This window comes from Sebastes fasciatus, chromosome 1 (genome assembly GCF_043250625.1).
Source record: "Sebastes fasciatus isolate fSebFas1 chromosome 1, fSebFas1.pri, whole genome shotgun sequence".
Classification (NCBI taxonomy): domain Eukaryota; kingdom Metazoa; phylum Chordata; class Actinopteri; order Perciformes; family Sebastidae; genus Sebastes; species Sebastes fasciatus.
Window position 1 is genome coordinate 23,826,570 of NC_133795.1, and position 26,761 is coordinate 23,853,330.

At 39.4% G+C, this 26,761-nt stretch overlaps 1 protein-coding gene across 4 annotated transcripts; it reads right to left on the reverse strand.

Moving 5' to 3' along the window:
- st3gal8 (ST3 beta-galactoside alpha-2,3-sialyltransferase 8) lies at positions 1 to 26,761 on the reverse strand. 4 transcript variants are annotated; one of them, XM_074638839.1, is made up of 9 exons: positions 26,628 to 26,761; positions 8,119 to 8,494; positions 7,837 to 7,960; positions 7,614 to 7,752; positions 5,427 to 5,620; positions 5,167 to 5,346; positions 2,563 to 2,608; positions 1,841 to 1,960; positions 1 to 1,408 (listed from the first exon to the last, which is right to left on the reverse strand). In XM_074638839.1, exons 2-9 carry the CDS (start codon positions 8,267 to 8,269, stop codon positions 1,241 to 1,243), a joined length of 1,122 nt encoding a protein of 373 aa, XP_074494940.1. In that variant the 5' UTR covers positions 8,270 to 8,494; positions 26,628 to 26,761; the 3' UTR covers positions 1 to 1,240. The 4 variants fall into 4 exon arrangements, with proteins under 4 accessions (XP_074494940.1, XP_074494962.1, XP_074494946.1 ...); XM_074638861.1 differs by lacking the exon at positions 26,628 to 26,761 and adding an exon at positions 18,998 to 19,125; XM_074638845.1 differs by lacking the exon at positions 26,628 to 26,761 and adding an exon at positions 9,481 to 9,635.

Below are 26,761 nucleotides of genomic sequence, written 5' to 3' on the forward strand. Positions count from 1 at the left end.
AAAAAAGAGGTTATCCCTGTAAAATGTCTATAAAATCCAATAGAAAATATATATAAAAAGTCTGTGGTTGTTTCCCGCTCAGAGCAAAACTTGTGTGGTCGATCCTCGCAGACGGCAGAACAGTCTGTCTCTTTGAATAGTGGAGGGTCCCGAAAAACAGTCGGTATGTTCAAGTTGAGCTGGAACTCATTCAAACCAGCAGGAGTCTACACAGGGAGGGTATCTGAGCCCTGCCCACCAGGTGGAGATGCCAGGTTTAGCTCCCACCCCTGAAAGGCTCCGTCCACAGGTAATCCTGGTATGTGAAAATGTCGCTGCCCAAAAGTGGCTTCAATACGGCATGCCTGGATGTCTGTCTCACGGCAGACGTAATAATTGACATGTAAGAAGTACACAGGTCTGATTCCTGTCCAAATCCCCCAAAAACAAGACAAATCTGGCATCCCTACACGGTCCAGAGTTGTCCAAAATTTGAGAACAGCCGGGTGTGTCGACGCCAGTCAATCAACCAGACTCAGCTGGATACGATATGTAGCTGGTTCTTGGTCCGGCTGGTACAGCAGGTCTGTAGGTCAGTCAGCAGGTCGGTCCATCAGTCTTGTAGGTCCATTTGGCAGTCTATCGGTCAGTCAGTATGTCTGTAGGTCAGTCAGCAGATCTGTGGGTCTGTCTTTAGGTCTGTAGGCCGGTCAGCACGTCTGTAAGGCTGCATTCACACCAGATTTGGTGGTGCAGCGAAAATGCAAGGCTAGTGTGTTTGGGCTAGTGTGTTTGGGCTGCCGCATGGCGTGCCGAAAAAAAGAAACGCAGTGGCCTGCGGCAAAAAAGTGGAAACAGAATTAACTTTTGGATGAAGTTGACGTCACGCTTTGGTGGCCAATCATGTAATCGGTGATCCAGTGCTGTAACAACCAGCCATGAGGGAATAAAAGACGTTAATTGTCATGCAATCAATGGACCTTTAAAGTGACTCTCCCACATCGCCGCAATGCCCGATCTGTTGGTAATGCAGCCTAAGTCTATATGAAGGTCAGTCCTTCAGTCTGTAGATCGAAAGGTCTGTAGGTCAGTCAGCATGTCTGTAGGTCAGTCGGCAGATCTTTGGGTCTGCCTTTAGGCCAGTCAGCATGTCAGTAAGTCTATATGTAGGTCAGTCCATCAGTCTGTAGATCAGCAGTGTGTAGGCCTGTTAGGAGGTCAGCAGGTCAGTCAGTACCAGGTATGTAGGTCAGTGGTTGTGTCACAGGTGCAGACTGATCTTTCCGTCCTTGGCGAGCTGGTGGATGATCTGCGTTTCAAAGTCGGCGCTGTGGACTCCGGTCTTCCTGAAGGCTCCAGCATAGCGATTCTCCTCCCAGTAGTGATGCCAGTTCCCCTGCTGGTCGGCGCCGTAACCAAACACCGACACCTGAACACAGACAGGAAGTGATGCCGTAACATACTGCAACACACTACTTAACCAGGTATGGCTGTACCGTCACTAAACACATCCTACGTTTCTACGTACATTTGAGAGTGACGTGTGTGTTCTCATGGCGTGATGATGCATTTAAGAGCAAAGACTGTTTGGAAAACTCTCCCTTTCTGAGGGGCATTCAGGGATACTCAGACAAAAATAATCAAACATGGATATGAAAGAAGGAAGTGAATTTGGTCATTCAAATGTGTCAGTGTCTCTAAATGCACCAACAGGGCGAGTTCCCTCAGCAGTCTTTGTTCTCTGCTGCATTACAATATATTACTACAAACTGAAGTTTGACTGAAAAATTAAGGTGACTAAATGTTGTGTTGTATGTTGTTGTCAGAGATGAAGACACAGACTCTGCCCCCTCCTTCCTACCTGGTCACAGATGTGCAGAGCGAAGATGATGGCCAGCATGCCGGTGGACGGATAGCGACCGTGACCCTCGGTCCAACGATCGTTAGCATACTTAAAGAACGCCGGGTTCACCACCAGAACCTGCAAACACACACACACACACGGTAACATGTTTAATGTCTTAGTGTTCATTAACTCTCTGTAGTTTTCACATATTGTGCAGTGAAGTGTTTTTATAAGGACTTGATAAGCACCTGCAGTTTGGTTTCATAAGTATAAATAAATAATCTGAAAACAGCTGAACGAACAGACACAAACTTTGTGGACTCTAATCGAATTTCTTTAGCTGTGTGTGGAAAAAATTTATGTTAAATGTTGCTCTTGTTTTTCTTCACTATTACTGTGGCATTCAATTTAAATTATTTAAATTATTTAACTTTAGCTGTAGTAGTTAAAGGGAGAAAAGAGAATTTAAAAAACAATAACTGTAATAAAGATATAGACAGGTGAAATGTTTGAAATATCCAAATTAATCAATTTATCACACATTTGTCAAATTGTAAACATTACATCTTAATGTTGATGCAAACAACTTTAAAGCAGAACTGAAAAATAGAAAAAACTAGACTGAAACTCAACAGAAGTCAAAACTTTCTTTCTCAAAAAACAAAACTGTAGTAACAACGACGGCAACGACAAGTAACAGACTGCAAAGAGAGAGCATGATGGAGCATTTATTTTACCTTGTCTTTATCAGCCTCCACTCGTTCTTTAACCCTCATGTAGGTCCTGAACACACACACACACACACACAGAAAGAATTACTAGTCATAATATAATTCAAGTATTGCATATTATACAGTATTTTATGTTTCTCTTTATACATTTGCAAGTATATATTAAAGTATAAACTACATGTACAACACAAAGGTTTATTCATTGTCCTGCCTGATGTAAATGTTCAACTTCATGTTAATATTCAGGCATATAAACATGTATTATTTGTGTACATAACCATAAATATGCCACGCAGGTAAACAGACTCCGCAGTTTGTTTGTGTACTAGGCTTGTCGTGGTAGTCGGTGTTACTGGTGTTATATGGTGTTTAGGCACAATCCGATTATATTACGTACCCACCGCCCCCACCATCGTCTTTCTTTTTTTTTTTACAGAAATAAAACCCATTTAGTTCATTTTGGCGTATCAGCACCGTGTCATCAATAGCTGGTCGGACGACGGATGCTACAAACTGAAAGTGAATGCATCTTAAGGAGTCTCAGCTCAGAGTAGCAGGAGTCAGATTTCACACACACATACAGGACGAGACAGTTGACAGACTGAGAGATGGCAGAAGATTTGTTGTCGAAGAGAAAAGCAAACGCGACTATTTGGCAATATTTCAGATTTAAACCCAGTGCTATAGGACGGAGCGTTCACAGCCGGTGTGCGCGGCGCAAGGTAGACCCCTGCGGCCCTGCAGCGAAAGCTGGACCGGAGAGGCAAAACACACCGCTACCCGACAATAAAGATTAAAGTAAGCGCTACATATACTGACCATCATCTTTTCTTGTAAAATGTCCGGTGTAATCGGTAACACCGGTGTTGTCACAAGTTTATTAACCGGTGGGATATTTTCCTCACCGTCACATCCCTATTGTTTACATGATGTAGCATTCTCATCCTCCTCGACCTCTACTGCAGCTTTTGACACGGTCAACCGTACCATTCTTCTCTCCCGCCTTGAATCCTCCCTCAGCATCACCGGTACTGCCCTCTCCTGGCTGAAGTCTTATCTCACAAACAAACAACAATTCATCAACATCAACAGCAGAACCTCCTCCCCCGCTCCTTCATCCCAAGGCGTCCAACAGGGTTCGGTGATTGGTCCTCTTTTGTTCATCCTCTACCTGCTTCCCCTCGGTAACATCATAATCATCATGCCATGGCCTTTACTTCCTGCTGATGCCGATGACGTCCAGCTCCACATTTGCCTCACTGAAATTAAATCATGGATGCAAATGAACTTCCTCAAACTCAACTGTGATAAATCAGACGCGATCATCATCGGTCCAAAATCCCTCAACGAAACCACTCACAACTTCTGCCTCACCATCGACAACTCCACTCTGTCTCCCTCCCCTCACATCCGCAACCTTGGGAGTCCTTTTTGACCGCCACCTCTCCTTCGAACAACAACACATCAATCACATCACCGGGACACCGCCTTTTTCCATCTTAAAAACATTGCTCGACGTCCGCCCATCAATCTCCTTCTCTGCTGCCAAAACTTTGATCCACGCCTTCATCACATCCAGAATCGACTACTGCAACAGCATTCTTTACGGCTCATCATCCAAAGTCCTAAATAAACTCCAGTACTCCCGTGATCACATCACCCCTGTCCTCCAGAACCTCCACTGGCTCCCTGTCCCACAACGCTTCCAGTTCAAAGTCCTTCTCCTCACTCACAAAGCCCTTCATAAGCAGGCCCCCTCCTACCTCACCGACCTGCTCCACCGGACCTGAGGCGACAGAGCATTCGCCATAGCTGCCCCCTCCCTCTGGAACTCACTCACAAACACATCAGGGACTGTACCAGCCTGTATGTTTACATTAGTGTAGTGACCAGATTAGTATTTTTATGCAAGATACATTAAAAAGTCACTTTTTTTCTATCTGGTGGAAATTCATAACATATTTATACATATTGATGTACATGTCAGTGCTCGTAGTAAAATATAACATTCCTGTACAATATATATTTTTGTATATATGTCTTAGGTTTGTAAAACATTTTTAATACTGTGTATTTCTATATGTATACTATATGTATATTTCCTATGTTTTTTCAAATATATTATCTAAATTATTGCTACATTATGAAGATATTACTTATATGTTCTTTCGATTTTGAATATATTCCTATTTATATTTATATTATTTGCCGTGTCTGATGCTTCATGTGTACATTTCTAGTGACTGTTCATATTGTATACATTTCTAAGTTTTAAATATATTCTTATATTTGCAATGATGTATATTCAAATATATTTAATATAATGTAAAAAATATTTAAATTCTATATAATTAAAACCCATTATCTAATACATTTTGCCTTGTCCGATGTAAATGTTTCATGTATTGTGTGTCTATTTCATGTACATTTAGATTTTGAATATATTTTTGTAAATCTTTTTGGGGTTTTGAATATGCAGTTCCAACAAAAAATTGAACATCATAACTATTATTAATTATTCTATTAGGCAAACCCACTAAAACTGACAACTGAGTGTATTTCTCTCTATATTTGCTGCATTTTGAGTATATTTGTATCCATATTTTGTACATTTTGACTTGGCCGGTGGACAGCGCGCTGGTCAGCCACTCCAGATCTCTTAGTTTGAACGGCAGTAGAACAAGGCTGACGCCATGATCTACGTCCACTGCGCTCTCCGGGTACAGGAAGTGATGCGTCGTCCGATTCCCAACGTCTTTCTCAAATCCTTGAGTCACTGCCTTGTTCATCCTGTGTAGGAGAAAGGTGAGGAAGATGAGTAGAAGGAAGATGAGGAGAAAGGTAAGACGTGTGTGTGCGTGGACACGTACCGGATTATGGAGTTGTGGGAGTCGATCAGGTTGCCATTTCCTGACCGTCGCAGGTTGCCGGAGTTGCCGACCACCGCGCAACTACGGCAACGAGAGGGGAGGGGCCTGAAATCCACAGTGGGCGAGGAAATGACCTTGAACATCTCTGACATCACTTCCTCTAGTGACTGGTCGTTACCAGACCGCTGAAGACTCTGGAGAAGTGGAGCACATTGCATTATTAAGTCGAATTCCATTAAAATACACTTTCCAACAGCTCAATTGTTTTCCATTCTTAGTTCATGCTGTAAAGCAGTAGTTCCCAAACCTTTTCTGCAGGGCCCCCCTTTTGTAGATAAAAAATAATTTTCAAGCCCCACCACCTAGGCCACTGCAGAACCATGCACCATTAATATTTAGCCTCGCTGCGCCCGCCCCCCCTTTTACAGTATAACTACAGCATACAGCTCTGGTTGTTCTTTTTTAGCTCACACAGAGTATATACAGTGTACTGAGGATCAGACTGATGATGTTAGCAGCACATCCACCCCTGCCCCCAGCCCCCGCCCATGCCCCCTGCCCCCATTTAATCTAATAATGGTTTCTGCGGCAGGACGTAATTTATAAATGCAGGAAAAAACTCAGACGTTTGTCTCCTGACCCAGACCGCTGACAGCTTCTACAAACACAAATTTAAGATTTTTAAGATATATTTTCTGAAAATACAGATTTTCATTAATGGTCCTGACTAATTACTTAAAGACATTTTACACATCTTCTTTGGTTCTTTGGTGGTTCCAATAAAAAAAACATTTCTTCTGTGGTTCAGCTGATTTAACAATTCTCAGTGTTGACACATCAATTCAGTGCTGTCAAGACACTTCCAGTGTGTAGCCCGATCACTGTACAGGGGCTCAGACTTTGTTATTGCTCTTACATCAGAACACCACATTATTAAAGAAAGCAAAAAAGACAAATGAAAATCTTATTTGTTTACAATCCTTTTTTAAAACTTCTTTTGGTGATTTGCCTAACTGTTAATGTAAAGCATCAATATCAAGTATTCATATTATGGTTATCTGGAGTATAATAATTGCTTGTGGACATAAGATGTCATAAAAATGTCAGAGTATAGTATGCCATAAAAATGTCATAAAAGTCATAGTATAATATGCAATAAAAAGGTAAAATAAATATGTCATAAAAGTCATTGTATAGCATGCCATAAAAAATGCTAAGAAACTAGAATCCTCCAGGCATTCCAGAGATATCATGTTCACGAGAATGGAGCGGACCTATGTACGTACATAGGTCATTATAAAGTGTTATAAAAAAGTCATACTATAGTTTGCCATTAGAGTCATCGATAATGCCATTTAAAAGTCATAGAATAGTCTGTCATCACAAAACTTTCTGGCTTTTTTGCATTTTTTTCGACAAACTATACTATGACTTTTTTCCATGACTTTTTTTGACAAACTATAATATTACTTTTTTTCATGACTTTTTCCAACAAACTATATTATTTTTTTTTTCATTACTTTTTCCAACAAACTATATTATTTATTTTTTTTCATGACTTTTTTCGACAAACTGTATTATGACTTTTTCTATGACTTTTTTCAAAATACTATTCTACGACTTTTTTTTCATTACTTTTTTCAATATACTATAATATTACTTTTTTCATGACTTTTTTTCGACAAACTATATGACTTTTTCCGACAAACTATATTTTGACTTTTTTTCATGACTTTTTTCGACATCCTATACCAAGGCCTTTTTTTCATGACTTTTTTCGACAAACTATGCTATGACTTTCGAAAAAAATTAAAAAAAGTCATAGCATAGTATATTGAAAACAAATTCATAATGTAGTATGTCGAAAAAATATTAATAGGTCTTATTATAGTATGTCGAAAAAAGTTATAGTATAGAATGTTTAAAGAAATGCAAAAAAATCATATGTCGTATGTCAAAAAAAGTCACAGTATGTTGAAAAAAGTCATACTGTAGTTTGCCATTCAAAATTTGATACGAAAGTCATGCTATACTATGCCATAAAAATATTAAAAAAATGAATAGTCTAGAATGTCATAAAAAGTCACAATATAGTATGCCATAAAAATATCATAAAAAGTAATAGTATAGTATGCAAAAAAAATCAACATTATTAGAAATTGCTCTATTCCTGCTTTTTATCCTTACCATCCACCATCTGAGCGCCTCAGGGTCAAAGTTGTTGTTGGTGTCTCGGAGAACGGGCTGCTGTTTGGGGTCATAGCGTCGGGTGAACCAGTCTGACCCCCCCAGGTCTGAAATACAGGACTTGGTACAACCACACGACCTGAAAGAGGACGACACAGAGGAGTCACACATGGACATAACAGGGAATCATGGGATAGAGAGTCCATGACCTCCTGCATGTTACCTCAGGTCATTCTGGGAGTTCTCTTCAGGCTTCTCCTTGGCTTTTGGTTGGGTGGCGCGGGGAGGAAGGGGGGTCTTAGGAGGGTGAGGGGTCAGATCAGCAGGAGGCGCCGTGGGTTCAACCACTGCAAACACGAAGAAGATGGCATCATCCTACAGCTCCATCAGGCCATTTTTGGCAATTTTCTGTATTGATGGAGGAACACTTAAAAACGTTCTGCTAAGTTTTCACACTTTTGGTTTGTAAGACCTTTTTACCCCAGTGATGATGACATCAGCTCACCTGTCTCCCTGCCGGTGGGCGTGGCCCGGCTGATGGGCAGGGCTAATGACAGCGGCAGGAAGTGTCCCCTCTGGATACTCTGACTGGCGAGCATGAGGAAGAGGATGGCAGCGGTCACCACGGCAACGCACAGCTTCCTCCTCAACAACATGGCTGGACAGACGATGAGTGAGCAGCAGCGGGAGGAAAGGTGTGTTGAGCTGTCAACGTTCAGCCTGCTATGTCAGCATATTTGGACTGCATCATCTGTTGTCATCTGAACATTTTCGTCCGTTCTGTCATCTCTTCACTCAGCTTCATCTCCATGAACCCTGAACTTTCTGTCCGGTGCACCTCGCTACTTTCCGATTGGTAGAGACAGGATCTATGGTCACACCTGGGTAAGGTAGAAAGACAGCGATATCAGCATCATCAAAAATAACCAGATTAAGTGGAAACTACATTTACATTATAATACATAACAGAATTATGTTAGTGTAAAAACCTTAATCTTTCTCCCTGTAGCTGCACACATTTGGCACTAGTTTAACTGCAAACTCTTGGACACAATAATGAAAACGGTGGAACCAGACTTGAGGATTGGCTTCCTGCTCAGTGTTGCTGTTGGACTGCTCTGCTAATAGCTCATCCATTACAGACATGATGTTCTGAAGCAGCCTTCATGATGTTAGCTGGATAACGGAGACCTGGTGACTCAGTAATTCTGAGTTTAGAGACACTATCCGTTAAACAAACATGTTTTAACAATACATGAGAATATGAAGCTATAACAAACCAAATAACCAATTATTAATAAGAAGATAACAAAATAATGATCTATCAAAAGATATGTATGTTTAACAATACACTAGTGATCCATAACAAACTAATCATCAGGGACAAACTTTTCTATAAGAAACGTATTATCCATAACAAACTAATTATCCTTAACAAACTATTTCTAACAAACTATAACAAACTAATTATCCAAAACAAACTTTCTAACAAATGATTCATACAAACTATGACAAAGTGTCCATAACAAACTATTTATAACAAAGTATTTATCCATAACAAACTATTTAACAAATGTAATATCCATAACAAAGTTTATAAACAAATTATCCATGAACTATTTATGACAAACTAGATAATGAGCTTGTACAACATATCAAACGTGCAAAGCAACAACACAGATGAGATCACCAAAGCTTCTGTTCACTCAGACGAAACAACAACAACAACAGTGAGGTTCAACACAAAGAACAGGAAGTCTGTATTATAAGCAGACATATTGGTGTTGTTGATGAGGATGATGATTGAAGAGTTTTTTTCTGACATTATGACATCATCTACAACAACAGCAAACACACTGCTTTCTACCTTGAAAAGCACAGGAAGAGGAAGGGAGAGAGAGGTCCGGCTTTTGATTTTTTGCTGATGAATGGAGTCACCCTCTTCCTCCCTCTTCCTCCTACACCCCACCTCCTCTCTCATGCAGGAATGTCTCCCTGCAGACGGAATCGCTCTCTGAATACCAATCAGATCTGGATTCAGTTCAGCTTCTCCTGTTTCAGCTCTCACTCTCCTCCTGTCTGCTTCAATGTCTCTCTCTCACCCTGTGTGTGTGTGTGTGTGTGTGTGTGTAGTCTGAATCAGCTGACCTGCATGTGTGTGTTTGTTTGTTTCTTCACTATTCGGTTGTGTGATATTTATTTCATGTTTACTGTAACTGCTTCAACACACAAACACACAAACACACACAAACACATAGTGCTAATAGCATTACTTTTCCTTCTACTAGCAGCTCTAAAGCTCCTTTCAAACCTGCACCGCGTTACATAAAGGTGATGTCAATGCCAATACATGTTCAGCCGGATCAGGTTGACTGCAATGAATGTATCATTTTAAAGGAACAGTGTGTTACATTTCAGGGGATCTATTAGCAGAAATGGAATATAATATTCAGAACTATGTTTTCATTAGTGTATAATCACCTGAAACTAAGTATCGTTGTGTTTTCCTTAGCTTAGAATGAGCCCTTCATATCTACATAGGGAGCGGGTCCTCTTCACGCCGTCCGCCATGTTTCTACAGTAGCCCAGAACAGACAAACCAAACACTGGATCTAGAGAGAGCCTTTCACATTTTTACGTTACTTGAAGGTCACCGTAATTCTCTGACACGCTTGTGAAACTGTTGTAACATGAGCCGCTAAGAGTAAAACCGTGGTACCGCCAGCTGCCGTCTGATTTCCACTGCTCCTAAAGTAGTGTTATTATGGTATGGATCACCTCTGAGCGAGGGGAACGGAGCAACCACGGTTTTGCACTTGCTGGCTCACATTGCTGCAGTCTAAAAGGGAGGAGTGAACGGAGAGGTACTCAATTGGTTGCAATCTGCAACCACACCGCTATACGCCAACAAATCCTACACACTGCCCCTTTAATTATCTCACATGCTCAAACTAAATGAAATCTGTTTAATAAACCACACAGCGAACTGAGGAGAGTTACATTTCAGGAGTTGATGGTGTTTCTGGTGTTGATACAAATCTCACTCTGTGTAGATTTAATTTTACATTTTGGGAAATACACTTAATCACTCTCTTGCCAAGAGCTCCCTGACATGATGAACACCACTCTCATACATTTCAGTTTAATAAGAGCACTTCTAAACGTTCACTAATTAGCATGTTGTATCTTGTTTGTTTGTCTTGAAAAGTTAACGGATCACTCAAGTTATTACAAGTCTTGTGTCCTGAGGGGACATGAATGGCGTCATCCATAATGTAACACCACTAGTGTGGCTGAAAAGGTGGCTTCTGAATATGAATGCTGAATGAATGTTTTGATGTAGATATTCATTTCCGCCTTGCTTGGTGTGATTTAACACAATTACCTATTGTATCTCACATAGAGTTGGCCCAACAGTAATGGTATGTTTCCACCAAGCAGTCCAGTTCAAGTCAGTTCGTTACACATTATAACTGTTATATTTGCATTTCCATTTGCAAAAGGATGATCAGCTGAGAATCCCATCTACAGTGAGGAGGTACTATCCGCAGTGGAAACACGGCTAGAGAAAAGGATCCCATACTAAAGGTGAGTCGAGTCGAGCAGAGCGGTACCATGCAGTGGAAACATGGCTTCTGTCTTTCTTTGTCTTACTGCTCAGACCCTATATCTAACAATTTAATTACATGCAGCTCTTTAAATTATCGGATTTCAAGTAAAGTTAGATATTTTGAACTCAGTTAGCATTCAAAACAAGATTCTCATAACTCTCCATTGGCTAAATAGAAATAACAGTACTATTATTTGTGCTTATTATGAGGGTTTCTCATGGTTTGCAAGTGCACGAAACACTTTGAATGAGCTGATTTTAGTTGTTAAGGAGATTCTCCTCATGTCAGACCAGTCTGGGAATAGAGTTTTTCCCCTTCGACTGGGACAAAAGAGGTAAAAAAAGAAGAAAAAATCAAACACAATGACACAAAATATTCCAGCTGACAATTTTCACCGAACGTTGAGGCTCATTCTGTAACGTATTTAACATACACAACAAACGTCTCTGTCTGAATGGCAAAAATACTTTGTAACAGAGAGATAAAGACAAAAATGTGGGGTATTTCCTGTCTGGAAAACAGGTTCAATCTTACTGTGACTACTCACTGAATCACTGAATACATCAAACCACTGAAACTGTGATTTTGCAAAACAAGGCCAGAGGAGACGAGTCAGGACAGATACTGGCACATCATCAAACAGACACATATTTGTTCATGTTACTTGTATCCTCCCCAGGCGGGAAAGTTCAACGCTCTCAGGAGCAAAGCTGGGAAAAGTTTGTGACAGCTAAGCTCCTGGATTAGTATCTGTATTAGCATTTTAGTACTGAGCTATAGACTGTGTGCCATGTTGACTGTGCAAACGTGTCCTTGTACAAAGGACTTTAACACAGAAGTAGTTCAGAACAAAGCGATCGGCTGGATGTTTGGTCTGGATCTGAAAGTCCACACTGAAAACAGGGACACATGGATCAATATCTCTGTTAAAAATTAATCATTGGAATGAAGTCCAAAACTAAACACATTGTTAAACAGGCCGTGAAGAGTGAGGAGTTATTTAAAGGCGTACAGTTTCCGTTTCTCTTGCGCACTTTTCAGACATCAGAATACACAACATTGCCGGCTCCATCAAATAGTTTAAGTGACAGAAGTGACTTTTAAATGTTAAATGTCTTCATTTTTATTCAGACATGATTAAAACATGAGCCGAGAAGCCCCGAATTGACTCCCATTTTAGTCAAATCACTACTATTTAGTTTTTTAGCTGTGAGCAGCGCTTAACTTACAAACTGAGTCTTGTCTTAAAGTCATCAAAACTAACTGTGATGGAAGCAGAGAATCCCCAACAGGGCGATGCTGAAATGCTGTCTCCAATCGGCCTGAAGGGGATTCTTTCACAACAAAGATATGCTAGCTGTACATTATCCCGCTTATTACATGGCTACTTAATTAAGAAATCAATATTTTGACACAAAAATGGTCCGCCAGAGTCCAACATTGGAGCTGCGCCCATAGCAACGGTCTGTTATACATAGCAACGGTCTGTTATAGAGAAATTACAGACCGCCGAACACAGTGATTGACCAATCAGAATTGAGTATTTCAACACAGCCGTGTAATAAAAAATGCAATATATCTGTAAAAAAAGAAAGAGAATGAAGCGCACGACAAAGTACTGAAATCCGATTTGCTCACATGCTGCACCCTGCATCTACAGAGTTTTGCTGAAGGAATCAGGAATTGAAGGAAAGTTGAAAATATGAAGGAGGGAGACAGCTGGTATGATTAATATTGTGGTTATTCAAGGGTTCAGTGTTTCCTGGCGTTTTATTTTCTTTGAGGATAAGAGAAGATACCGTCACCGTATACCCGGTGGAAAGTCAGGAAGGTATGAAGGTATGAAAAAACAGATACTGCCCAAGCCTACTGCTTTCTTCTCCATAGCAACGAGCAGCAGCTGAGGCTCATTGGAATTTAGAGCCGTTCACCAAACTGACAAGAAAAAAAAAGAAGATTTCTCTGAAACTAAGTAGAAATCATTAAATGAATAAACTGAAAGTCAGAACATAAACTTGTAGTATCATTAAGCCATCCGCAAGACTCCTGAGTTTATATATATAATTAAAAGAAAACTTTGAAATGAGGATTTACAGTGGGGAGAAACAATACATGGTTACCCGTTCAGACAACCCCACAACAGTGACTCTGTTACATGCAGAATGTATTCAAATTTTTGCCCTTATTCCAATAAAGACAATATTTCTACTACTAATATTTCCATGCAGTCATTCATAACGATCAAAATATGGACAATTGTAATATAAAAATAGGATTTTTTTTCAAAGTTTTCCTTTCTCTTCAACCACCTTCTTGAAAAGGTCAGTGTTTACCTAGTCTTTCATAATGTTTAAAAGTCGGTGTGTTTCTCCTTACGACCAGAAATGTGGGCTTTTCTTTCTGGCATGCATCTCGACCCCAGCCTTGCAAACTGTTAGCTAGTTGGTTTGTGCACGACGCACAGAGCTGGCCGTAAACAGGGAAAAAGGCAGCGTGTCGCAAACTGCGGTGAAAACCCCAATTGAGACGCATATTCTGAATGCGCTATGTACATGTCCAAAGAATGCTCCTAAAACTCTAATAATATCGGCACATGTCTTAATTGGAAAATACTCACTTCAATTTCTTTTGAGCGATTAATTCGCATGTCAAAACTTTTTTTCAAACTGTTGTTTTTGTCACGAGTACTTTGACACAGAACTCAAATATTACACAGCGAAAAAGCGTCCTAATTTTTTTCCGTAAAGAGGTCGATTTTTCTGAGCTTTCGTACCACGAATTAAGGCATCAACAAATCATGCTGTGCGGAGCGTACATATTCAAGACGTATTGTATGCTACAACAACACGGAGGATCCTTAGTCCGAACCAAGATGGCAAACTTTATTACTCCTTTCAACCTTGACAAAGACAGCACATACCAGATCCACTCTTACCTTTCACAATAAAAGCCCTAGACATTTACACTGCGTACTGTAACTGTTTACCAGAGGCAAACTCACTCAGACCATTTTGCTGAAAGGAAACTCAATAAAGTAGCTTACAGTAGTTTAGACTATACAACAGTTTAGCTGAGACACTCTGCCAGTCGCTGCTCTGGGTCAATAGGATCTCAGCAGCTGGTCCTCTACCTACGCAAATCTATTCAACCCTTTTATTGAAAGAGTGTTAAAACTATCCCAAATATGCATCGCTGCCGGTATGAATACTTTTGATGCAAAATATTGGAAGGCAAGTATTTTGCATTTACAGTACATGTCGTTTATTTGTCACACCTTTGGATTATCGTAACGGAATATGTTGTTTACATGACCCATATCAAATTGGGACTAATGTCATATTCGGACTAATAGAGGAGTATTAGTGTGCATGTAAACATAGTCAGAGTTTAGAGGACAGAGCGGGGTTAATGGCTATCAGCTGAGTCACAGTGGCTGCATGTTATTTTAGGGTTTGGAGGGTGGGGGTTGGAGGGGTGATTAATGCTTACATGGTTTCCCGTACAGAGAAAACCATGTGAAAGCACTCCTTCCTGTCTCTCTCTCTCACTCTCTGTAACCTCTGACCTCTGTGTTGACACCAGAATGGAAACCAGCTGCTCTGCTGATGGGAGTGCAGCAACGAGCTGGAAAATAAAGACACCACCGAAGAAGAATGGTGTCAGTTCTCACACTATCTGCCACAGTGATTAATATTAAGAATAATTTGATCTACTATGTTCTGTTTACATAGTTTGGAGAGGGGATGATTAGACTCTGCTGTCGGTTTAACTGTTTTTAAAGATTTGTTTTGCCTTTATTTGATAGTGGACAGTAGAGAGATGAAATGAGAAGGGATAACATGAAACAAAGATCCTTGTTGTAGGTGAAGCTCTTTGCTGTGATTTTCCATGAGAACACGTCTTCTACCATTTAAAATTCTCTCATTTATTGTATTTTAATTCTAAAGTGGATTATTAAAACAGATTTAAAGGGTCAGTTAGATCAAATTACATGAAAACATATTCTCTCTCTTTCACTATAACGGTATCTGACCAGTCATAGTTTTGATTTTATTTGTCAGGTTTGAAGATATTTGTTTCAGATTTTTCTATATGTTTGGTATTTCTACCCAAATACAATAGAGGAGACATTTTTGCATTGTTTTGTTTAGTTTATGTTGGCTTATGCAATTACTTTCTGTCCAGTAACATCGGGGTACTAACCTGAGATGTTACAGAGAATAACAGAGATGTTATTTTATGTTTCCTGCCCAGTGACTACAGATGTAAATTAGCTTATAGTTAACTCTGGTACAGCTAGGAAGCTAAGCCCTGTCCCTGTCAAATAAATAAATCCCAGCACTTTTTTGATACCAACCAAAGTGAGTATCAATAATTGTCAAGTACTGAAAGTTGACGTCATATTTCTGGTCAGATTCATAATCTTTTGTAGGGATGCACCGATACCGATACCAGTATCAGGTATCGGGTCCAATACTGTGCTCATGTACTCGTACTCGCAAAACGGCTCCGATACAACGGCACCGATACCACTTTACGGCAGCGTGACGTTAACCTCTCGTCACCATCTTTCTGGTCCTATCGCACGCGCTCACTCTCCACCTCCCCGACGGTGCGGGCGACACAGGCCGGTGGTGCGCCCGACCCCGCTGGGCCGGGATCCCACCTCAGCCGGCGCGCGCCGGCCCTCACTTTCATTGCGTCACAGGGTTGTGCTTGCACCTTCTGACTCGCGCGTACGTTAGACTCCTTGGTCCGTGTTTCAAGACGGGTTGGGTGGGTTGCCATCGCCAAAAAACACCTGGCACCTTTTACGTGGGCTGAGCCCCGCCTTTGGAGCACCATGCGGTTGTGGCGCACTAAGGACAGTCCGCCCCGGTGACACTTTGGCCACGGCCCCGGGAAGCACCTTCGCCCTGAGCCTTTCCAAGCCGACCTAGAGCCGGTCGCGGTGCACCGCCTCGTATGCGGGACTCCCCAGCCTGCCTTGTGTCGCTCACACCCTCCAACTGGCTGTTAACGAGGGTCTTTTGGCACAGAGAAGTACTCGTATCGGTACTCGGTCACGGCGAGTACCCAAATGTAAGTACTTGTACTCGTTCTGAAAAAAGGTATCGATGCATCCCTAATCTTTTGGATTTATTCTTTGATCAGAACTTGAACTAATAATTAGAACATATTTAAAGGATATCCAGCCCTACTGAGCAAGTGTTAACATTTCATTTCTAATCCAATGTGTTGGAACAATACAAAACAAACAAACACAGCACTGTCCTGATGCTGCTTGACTGCAAACATTCATACATTAACACTCTAATCTACAGTATCTGTTAGTGTGATCTACTGAACACGTCCTTCACACTGAGCCACGAAGGACATTATCACAAAAACGTTTCCAGGTCCTGAAGAAATAAACTAGATTTACCACCTTGTGGTTTATGTCTCTGCCAACCAGTCAAGTTGCAGTTTACATCCATGTCTGTTCAAAATGTCATCACTACATCATTAAATCATGTTAGACATTTGTGTGAAATTGTCATAATCAGCATATGAATTCTCGAGTTAGGGCCAAAAAATGTGTTTGTGAGGTCACAGTGACCTCGCCCTTAGGGCTGCGGTCAAAGTCTTTATCTCTTAGGAACATTCCTAACTGAGTGAAATGATCCAGAAGTATCTAAGTTGCAGCCATGATAAGAGCAGTTTCTCTAATTCTCTAAATGCTAAGGAAAGGTGCTTCAATGCTTCCTTTCTTATCTCCTTTATCATAGGGTACAATGGACCGTCCTTTACCAGAGGTGAGGACATAATTCCGTCCCACAATTCCTTGCGGCAGCAACATTTAAAGCGACGCACCATTCGGTGGTTCATGAAAGCAAACAGTATGCCTATCTTGCATAGATTTACAATTATCTTCATGTCATATACTAATTGGGATTCATGTTGATAAATATGAGTGGACAGTGACAACCATTTCGTTTCATTTTATTTGTATTTATATAGTTCGAACATGTAACAAAACACAAGAATAACAAATTAAAAGCAAAACAAGAATAACAAATAAAAAGAACAGTAAACATTTAGCAAACTGCCAATTAACAAATTCTCATAAACATAAATAGTCAACAACACAAATAAATATTACATGTCTGAAAAAGAGTAGGAAGAAATATAGCCTACATTTATATGGTCCTACCCATTCTCCACAACTCAAACATTTAACTCAATATCAAAGGGATTCCCACTCTAATGAACAATTATACAACAAACATGACAAATATCAGCATTTAAAAGAAAAAGAAGATTCCTTTTCATTTTCCGTGGCAAGAGCGCCGCCATGTTGCAGTACTCTAGCCCTCCACACCGCTTGGAGCTGCCGCTGACCTTCATGTCCTTCATGGGGGGAACATGAATGGCACAAAATTTCATGATAATCGATGCAATAGTTGTTGAGATATTTTAGTCTGGACCAAAGTAGTGGACCAACCGACTGACCGACAAACATTGCCATTCCTAGAGCCATATCGCTAATCAAGTCAAGTCAATTTTATTTATATAGCCCAATATCACAAATCACAAATTTGCCTCAAAGGGCTTTACAATCTGTACAGCATCTGACACCCTCCGTCCTAAAGGCCCTGACACACCTCACCGACGGCCGACCGTCGGTGAGCGTCTGTCGGCCTAGTTTTTTTGGGGTGTCCTGCATCGTCAGCTCTAGTCTGCCCCTGTCGGAGTTTTTTTGGCCAGTTCAGCATATTGAATCGGCAGCAGCGCCCATCGGTGAGAGAAATCCCTCTGATTGGCTGTTCAGCTTAAACAAATCAGTGAACAAGAAGAGAAACGGACGTGAGGAAATTAAGCCAACGATCAAAGTCAAGAGGAAAAACACAGAAGGCTCTTTTCATTGTTCATCTTCATCTCATCTGATCATTCCAATAAACGGATATTTTCACAACAACATGTCCGTCTGGAATGAAGCTAAGTGGTGAATGACAGTGGTGTGAAAATGGTCGACAAACGCCACTTTGTTTCATGTATGTCTCATAACAACAGCTTGTTTATCTGCAGTCCTCAGTCTTCTGGTTTCCCCTTTTTGAATGACAAATACAGACTACCGCGACCTGCTGATAGGGAGAATTATTTCATCTCACGAAGGTGCAGAGCGTACGTGGTAGTCGGCCGTCGGCTGTAGTCTTTGCGGTGTGTTCGATTGCAACAAAGGCGATGTGAGGCAACACAACAGGTGGCCTTCGTCACCGCTAGTTCTTTGATGTTGGGTTGGTGTGTCTGGGCCCTTAGACCATCGATTCAGATAAGGAAAATCTCCACCCAAAAAACTTAAAAACAAAATGGAACAAACACTAGCATGGCTAAAAATCCATTATTGCCATTATGTAATAGACAATATTTGGACAAACTGTATTTTGATGCTTTGGCAACATTGTTCTTGAAACGTTCATGCCAATAAAGCTCATTTGAATTGAAATGAATATCAAAAGGGAGAGGCACACCTTGGTATAAAGGATATGACCACATCTGATGGTTGACAAATGTATCTTGTGGTGCTTATCATCATATTGCTAAACCCTGTCCAACAATGACCTTCAAATTTGAAGCAAGAAAAGCAACAACACCACCACAAAACCAAAAACCACATCCTTCTGCTTCTATTCAGGTAGACTTCAGGCTCAATACTCAGCTCTGCATGACTGCTTTAGTTTCCATGAAGACGGCAGGAACAGGACATTATTATTTCTGTCAAGTGTCACTGACCAGAAGCCGAGTGGAAAATGTGTCGAGCTGAAGCTTCACGTCGAGCTCCGAAATGTTTAAAAAGGACCAGAGGAAAAAGTTACACACACACACACACACACACACACACACTTAGAAACAGTCACTTCCTCTTATAGAACTGACTCAGTCGCACAGTCCTCGTAGTCCAGCTGTCCACTCTGTAAAGACGACACCCATTTCCTGTCTGAAGGATCCGTCCTCTGCTGCTCTTCTGACGTTTCTCCAATTAAAAGTTTTTTGAGGACTTTTTTTTATTCCTATGAATTGAGGCTCTAAGGATAAAAAAGTGTCATATGATCTCTCAGAAATCTGTGATTGTGAGCTGTAGAAATAAAACTGACTCGAGTCTGTAACAATCTGTCTCTGTAGTTCAGATTTAGAATCAGGCCTCTATAATTACATCTCTGTCCAAATACAGAGAAGGAGCTTTGACTCACAGCCCACACAGCCCCGTGTCTCTATCTATAATTATGTCATGTATCTAGTTTCAGTTGTCACATCAACTTAAGTATCATAAACACAGAGTCACGCATCACATCAAGCACTACAGGACTACTATTAACACACGCAGACACACTAAATATGTAGTCTAAATTCATCACTGTGGACCAGAAACACGCTTAACAAGTCTACATGAAAACCCTTTATGGCAACATCAGAGACAGAAATTACCATACAATACATATTGAAGTCACTACGTTCGTTCCAGAGGACCGAAGAGCATCATGTCTGTTAGAAATACTACAAGAAAACTACAGAAGAAGACAATAGGGTCAATAAGGTCCAAACAGATCCAACAGAGATAAATTAGAATACTACAAAAATATTATAGGAGTACTATGGAAGATTACAGTGAAGTACAATAAGGTTAAATGTTACAGAGACTAACCATTACAGGAGTATTATGATACAGTCAAATATAATAAAGTCAAAATATACCAACTAAGTTGTCTACAGTAGTTACAGACTAGAGCTACAATGATTAATTGATTAAGCACCTTGGATCAACAAAAAATTGTCAACTTTTTTAATAGCCTAATCGAGTCATCTTTTTTTTTTTGTAAAATTTCTGATTTCAGCTTCACCAGTGTGAGTCTGCTCATTTTGATATCATTGTTGAATGAATCTTTGGGTTAGTTGGCCAGACAAGACAAGACATTTGAAGACGTCACCTTGGACTGCGACGGACATTTCCCTATTTCTTATATTTTATAGACAAAGTAAATAGTCACAAAAAGAATCGTCAGATTAATCAATAATGAAGATAATAGTTAGTTGCGGCTCTACAACAGAGAGACAGTAGGAGGTTTACAGTAAGATAACTACACCCTCTAACAAATATTATACTAGTACTACGAGATAATAATACAGTGGAGTACAGTAAAGTCAGACCCAACTGAGAACCACTATAGAAATATTATAGGAGCTATGTGTGATTCTATATAAACTAGAGCTGTAAAGATTAATTGTCAATTATTAATCGGTTTGAGTCATTTTTTAAGAAAAAAAAAGTCAAAAATCTCTGATCCAGTTTCTGGTTTCTTTACTCCTCTATGAAAGTTTACTGAATATCTTTGAGTTGTGAGCAAAACAAGACATTTGAGGACATCATCTTGGCCTTTGGGAAACACTCATCGACATTTTTCACAATTTTCTGACATTTAATAGACAACTAACAGATTAATCGAGAAAATAATCAACGGATTGATCGACAATGAAAATAATCATTAGCTGCAGGCTTATAAACCCTATAAGAATATTACAGGTAGCAGCAGACAACATGTATAAAAATACATACGTCATTTTACATTACGATATCAACATATATCATGAACATTTTCTGGAAGTCAATTGAGGAAGTGTTCATAGATAAAAGGAATGTCTGTTTTTGGTTAATCCCACAAAACCAAATACCTGAGTGACAAATCAAAATACTTCACCACATTGATGCAAAAACAGAAACATCCAATACTGCCATCAATCAGTCCTAATCATTAATTCAAAACACTGCCAACAATAATACATCCAGAAATCCTGGAATAATGTACAGAAGGACCTGAAAATGTCAGAGCTGATTACTACTGTACGGGGGAATTTAAGTCCTTTCTAAAGGATCGAGAAAGTGGCACTATACGTCGATGTGATTGCTCTTGAATTTCTCTCTGAATCGTTTTGAGATTGACCCGTTTATGCAATATAGCGTTTTTTTTGTTGTATTCAAACTGGATGTCATGCTCGTTCACTTGTGGTGTTAATCATATATATAGGGACAGCTCTGTATAAAATATACAGAAAAATGTTGTTGATGAATTTTGCAGTACAAATGGTGTGTATATTGTTACTGTTGTATTTAAATATTAATTAATTATTAATCAAAACAACTGACTGACCCACTTATATTGTAGAATTCAGACAAGTACCATCAGGTTGGCAAAGAGCAGCTGATCCGCACAGACAAACTGTAATATAACTACAGACTACCAGCTAACTATGGCTTCTTATTACGGCTTTGTTGAATACTCGATTCTGATTGGTCAATCACGACGTTCTGCGGTCTGTAATTTCTGTATAACAGATTGTTGCTATGGGCATAGCTCTAATGTCAGGCTCCGGTGGACAGTTTTTGTCTCAAAATATATAACTATTCATTAAATAGCCATTTAATACGCGGGATAATATACAGTTAGCGGGTCGTTGTTGTGAAAGAATCCCTTTCAGGGCGATGAGAGACCCCTCCCTGTCGGGGATTCTTTCACAACAATGACCGGCTCGCTGTACAACAGAGATTAAATTACAGCAAAGTACTATAAAACCAACACAGACAACAACTGCTGTATTAAAGTTATACTGTATTGGAAAACTGTAGGAGATACTGCATCATGAAGAAGACCTACAGTAAAATAACTACAGGCTACCATCAAATTAATATTATAGGAATATTATATATAAGATACAACAAATAGAAATATTATACACAGTAGAGTGCAGTAAAAACAAAATAGACCCCACAGACAAACTGGAAATATTACTGGAGTACTACAGTATGTGATTATATGTAATAATATGTCCCTGTCATTCTCCAGCTGCACTCATAAAGGCAATAAAAGCCCTAAAAAATAATAATAATAATAATAAAAAAATAAATACTTTAAGAGATTACAGTAAAGAACATTATCGTCACCAAAGGGAGTAAAGTTTAGGAGATCAAATTACAGTATTTCAGTATTTTAGAATATTATAGAAATACTACATTATATTATAGAAAAACTATATTATAACACTATATTATAGAAATACTACAGGAGACAACAGGGAAGTATATTAAGTTCAAACTGAGTGCACCAGACACATTGAGAAACATCATCTGAATATTTTAGAAATACTGTAAATATGTATTACCTCTCTGCTCTGTTTGTTGGGCAGCTGTAATGCTAAATTGCACCATCCTTGGGATCAATAAAGTTTGATTTTAACTGTGAATCAATACATTTATTCATGTTTTTGTAGGAAAAATGTAGGAGATTAAATTACAAAAAAGTAAAATAACATCAAAACAGAGCAGCTAAAGAGCACAGCAAAGCTGTAAAATATACAATGAAGTACAAAAAGATAATACTAGATAACTAAGATCATAAGAATATTATAGGAATACTATAAGATGATGATGATAACATAGTAGAATACAGGAAAGTGAGTATGTGCAAAGTAGACCAAATGTGCTTCACGGACACATAATTTAAATATGATAGAAATACTACAGAAACAGCTGGCTGACCAACTCATATCATATGATAAGTTATTATCAGCAGAGAGCTCCGAGTACAACAGACAGAATAAATAGTGAAGATATATTCTAGAAATGTGTGTAAGTATTTACAGCAACAGCTCGGTTTCTTGTGCTGCTGCAACACTAAATTACCTCCTGAGGATCAATAGTTTGATCTTATCTAAGTGTTTCTAAGGAAGAGTGTAGGAGATAAACTACTGATAGTGTGCAATAAAATCAGTACAACGCACAGTATCTCAGGAGACACGCATGTTATAATGAAGGAGTCCTTCAACAAGATAACTACAGGCTTCTGAGAGAGGAATATTATAGGGATTTTATGAGGGATAATAATACAGTCGAGTCTAAACAGACCACACAACACAGACTAAATGTGGTTCTATATACAAACACTGTACGAATATCAAATACTAAACTGAAGTACATTAAGGTCACACACACAACAGAGCACCTCTGACACATTAGAATGTTTTAGAAATACTATCTGAGATAACAATACAGTGAAGTACAGAATATATGGTTAAAATGGACAAATTAATTAAGATAGGATACGTACAAATCCACAATAGTGGTAGACCCTAAGAAGGGAATGGATTCTTGTTTTTGAAAATGTTTTTATTTTCTATATATTTATTTTCTGTTTATGTGTATCTTCACTTTGTTAGAGGTGCCATTTAACTGTTTAATTGTCTGATTGATACTATGAAGATGTGTATTGATTTTGACCCTGTAAGAAAGGGAAAGGTTAAGAGAGAACGGGTGGGTGTGTGTGTGGGGGATGTTATGTTTGTTAAAGTAAATCCTGTATTGAATAAATTGCTTAACAATGCTGATGTTTGTATAACAAAAAAAAACAATAAAGACATTGTTAAAAAAAAAAATGGACAAATTATGTTCCACACACACCTTACTTAAATATTAGATTACAAGAGGAAACTGTAAGAGATGTTAATAATTAAGTAGATCTTCAAGATAACTACATTCTTTTAGTCAACAAACATCACATGAGTAGCATAGAGTACAGTAAAGTCTGAAACTAAAATAGACTTCTGTCAACCACAAACACACTGTAGAAATATAAAAGGAGCACTATCTGTGGTTCTAAAAACACTGATCATATTACAGAAATATAGTCTATATGAGATTATAGTGTGGTATATTAAGATCAAAACAGGCCAGCTATGATCCACAGACACGCTGTATTTGTTTCTATATGAATACTATAGCAGGGAAAGCATTGCAATTGCAAGCTGTCGGAGCTACCATGGAGCCCACACTGTCACTAACTGCACTCCCTGCATAAATATCATCTAATTTATGGAAAGTGATTTCAATGAGAAGCAGACAGAAGGGTCGACAATATGCGTTTTGAAGGATATGTCAGGATGTCAAACTGATTCAGCAGCAAAAACAGGTTTAAAAGATAAAGATAGAAGCAGACAGATCACAATGTAAAAGTGAACCACCATCAGCTGGTGATCGAGACAGTAAACAATGAAATTAAGGAACAACACTGTTCCTGTGAAGCCGGGTAGGTCTAACACGCTCTGCTAATAAGTAAGGGGGTCCTACAGGTGTATATTTGCTGCTCTTTGTTATATAAACTGGAAAAACAAAGTTCGGAAACTTGTGTTTGATGGATTATTTCTCTGTTGTTACAATGCTAATTGGCATTGTATTTTATATCGTTGGAAAGCCTGTTTATTTACCTTCGCAACGATGTCCAACTTGTAAGGATCATGCATTTGTGGGATGAGCAGCACAGCTGATTATGTGGATAGCGCCCAAGAAAAAAATTTGCCAAAATGCTCTGCCAATGGTAAACAGTGTATTCACCTGCTGGTATTGACTCTTGTTTTGAGTTGTTTGGTGGATTGGATGATTGAACTCTCTATCAGTAACAAGGAAGCTGTTACTCCATCGGTGCAACAATCAGCATAGCGTTCTCCGCGTCGTTTCCATACTTTGACCCTGCCATCCAACTTTGGCAGACAGAACCTGGACTCATCACTGAACATGACATTCCCCCACATGTTCAGGGTACATTGTCTGTGTCGACACCAGCACAAACGGGCCGTGACGGTGAAGGGCAGTCATTGCAGGCTTCCTGGTAGCCTTATGAGAATACACTGTTTACCATTGGCAGAGCATTTTGGCAAATTTTTCTTGGGCGCTACCCACATAATCAGCTGTGCTGCTCATCCCACAAATGCATGATCCTTACAAGTTGGACATCATTGCAAAGGTAAATAAACAGGCTTTCCAACGATGTAAAATACAATGCCAATTAGCATTGTAACAACAGAGAAATAATCCATCAAACACAAGTTTCCGAACTTTGTTTTTCCAGTTTATATAGTTGTTTTTAAGGTGCTGTAAATCTACAGAAATTTCCGTTTTAGGGTTGAAGGAAATGTCCGTAAATTTTCTGCCAGGACATTATCCGTTTTTCTACGGATTTTTTTCTTAGAGTGTAGGACTGTATGGGGTAAAACTGCTTTCAGTAGCTTAGATGGAATGAATTTAGACATGTGGATTAGTTGAATTTAGGCCTTAGTCGACTAAGATTTCTTCAGTTGATTAGTCATGCTGAATGACTTATTTCCAAGACATTTATGAGCACTTCTCTGGTAAACACAAGATTTAAATTGGCACTTTTGTGTGATCCTTTGTGGAGAAACTCGTTTTACAGATCAGTCGATTAAATCAACTAATTGAATAGTCGACTAAATCTTTGGTTGAGGTCAGCCCTATATATAATAAATTCCATATATCTAAAGAAGTCATTTTTCTCTGGTGTTTTATAAGATTTTTTAAAGAGCTAGTGGATGAAATATTGGAGAAGAAAAACATGTGTAATGTTTGTATGTGTTCATATGTTAAGTGTTGTTTAAATTTTAACTGTGTAATGCTGCAGATCTCAGTCTCAGTGAATAGTAACCACTACTAAAATAAAGGAAAAATAAAATAAAATGAAATATTTTAATATTGTGAATACTATGGAACCAATTGACTGACCGACTAATGATTTTAAGAGTCAAATTCAAGTTAAAATAGACTTATATGTAAGTGTTGTTTAAATGTTAACTTTGTAATGCTTTGGTCTCAGTGAACACCGCTGCTAAAATAAAGGAAACATTTAATTAAATATTATGAATACTATGGAAACAATTGATTTATTACTGTAAGAGTCACATATGATGAGGTTAAACTAGGCTGCGTAGGCAACAACCAGCAGTATCCTGTCAGCTCTAACGGTAAACTGAGAGAGACGCCTGGAGTATATAGAGGATATACCAGAGACCCTCTATAGAAACAACAGATTATAGGAGGACTGTATAGACTGTGCTGGCAGTGGAGAGATCTCACTTTGTAGAAACACTGTAGCACTTTACACTAAAGTCAGCACAGAAACCAAACAGGACAAACTCACTACAGGAGTAAAGAATAAGTTGTTAGAGAAAGTAGAAACAGCTGAAGACAGTTTGTCCCTCAGTCAAACCTCCTCTCTCTGCTTTCCTATCAGTCTCCACCTTCTTTTCTTTTTACACACAAACTCACAACTATCAACTATAAACTATAAACTAGAGAGGAGCAGTCTGAGAACAAGCAGCAGCAGAATCAGCTGAAAACTGCATCAAGTTTGGTGGAAACTTTCCCAAAGTTTCCAGCCGAAGTTTCCACCATGCTGCCACTTAACACACTCTCTAACATACACACAGGGAGGTGTACCGGGGTCCAGACACACGCACTGATCCGGTAACCAGCCGGTAAAACAGAAACAAAAGCCGCTGCAAACAGAAGAAACTGAGAGTGACTCACATGCAGAAGAAGCAGCGGACGGATGGTTTTTCTTCTTCTCTTTGTGAAGCTGCAGAGTTGGATCATGATGATGCAGAGCTGAGAGGCCCCGCCCACCAGGAGGAGGAGGAGGAGGAGGAAGAGGAAAGAGGGGG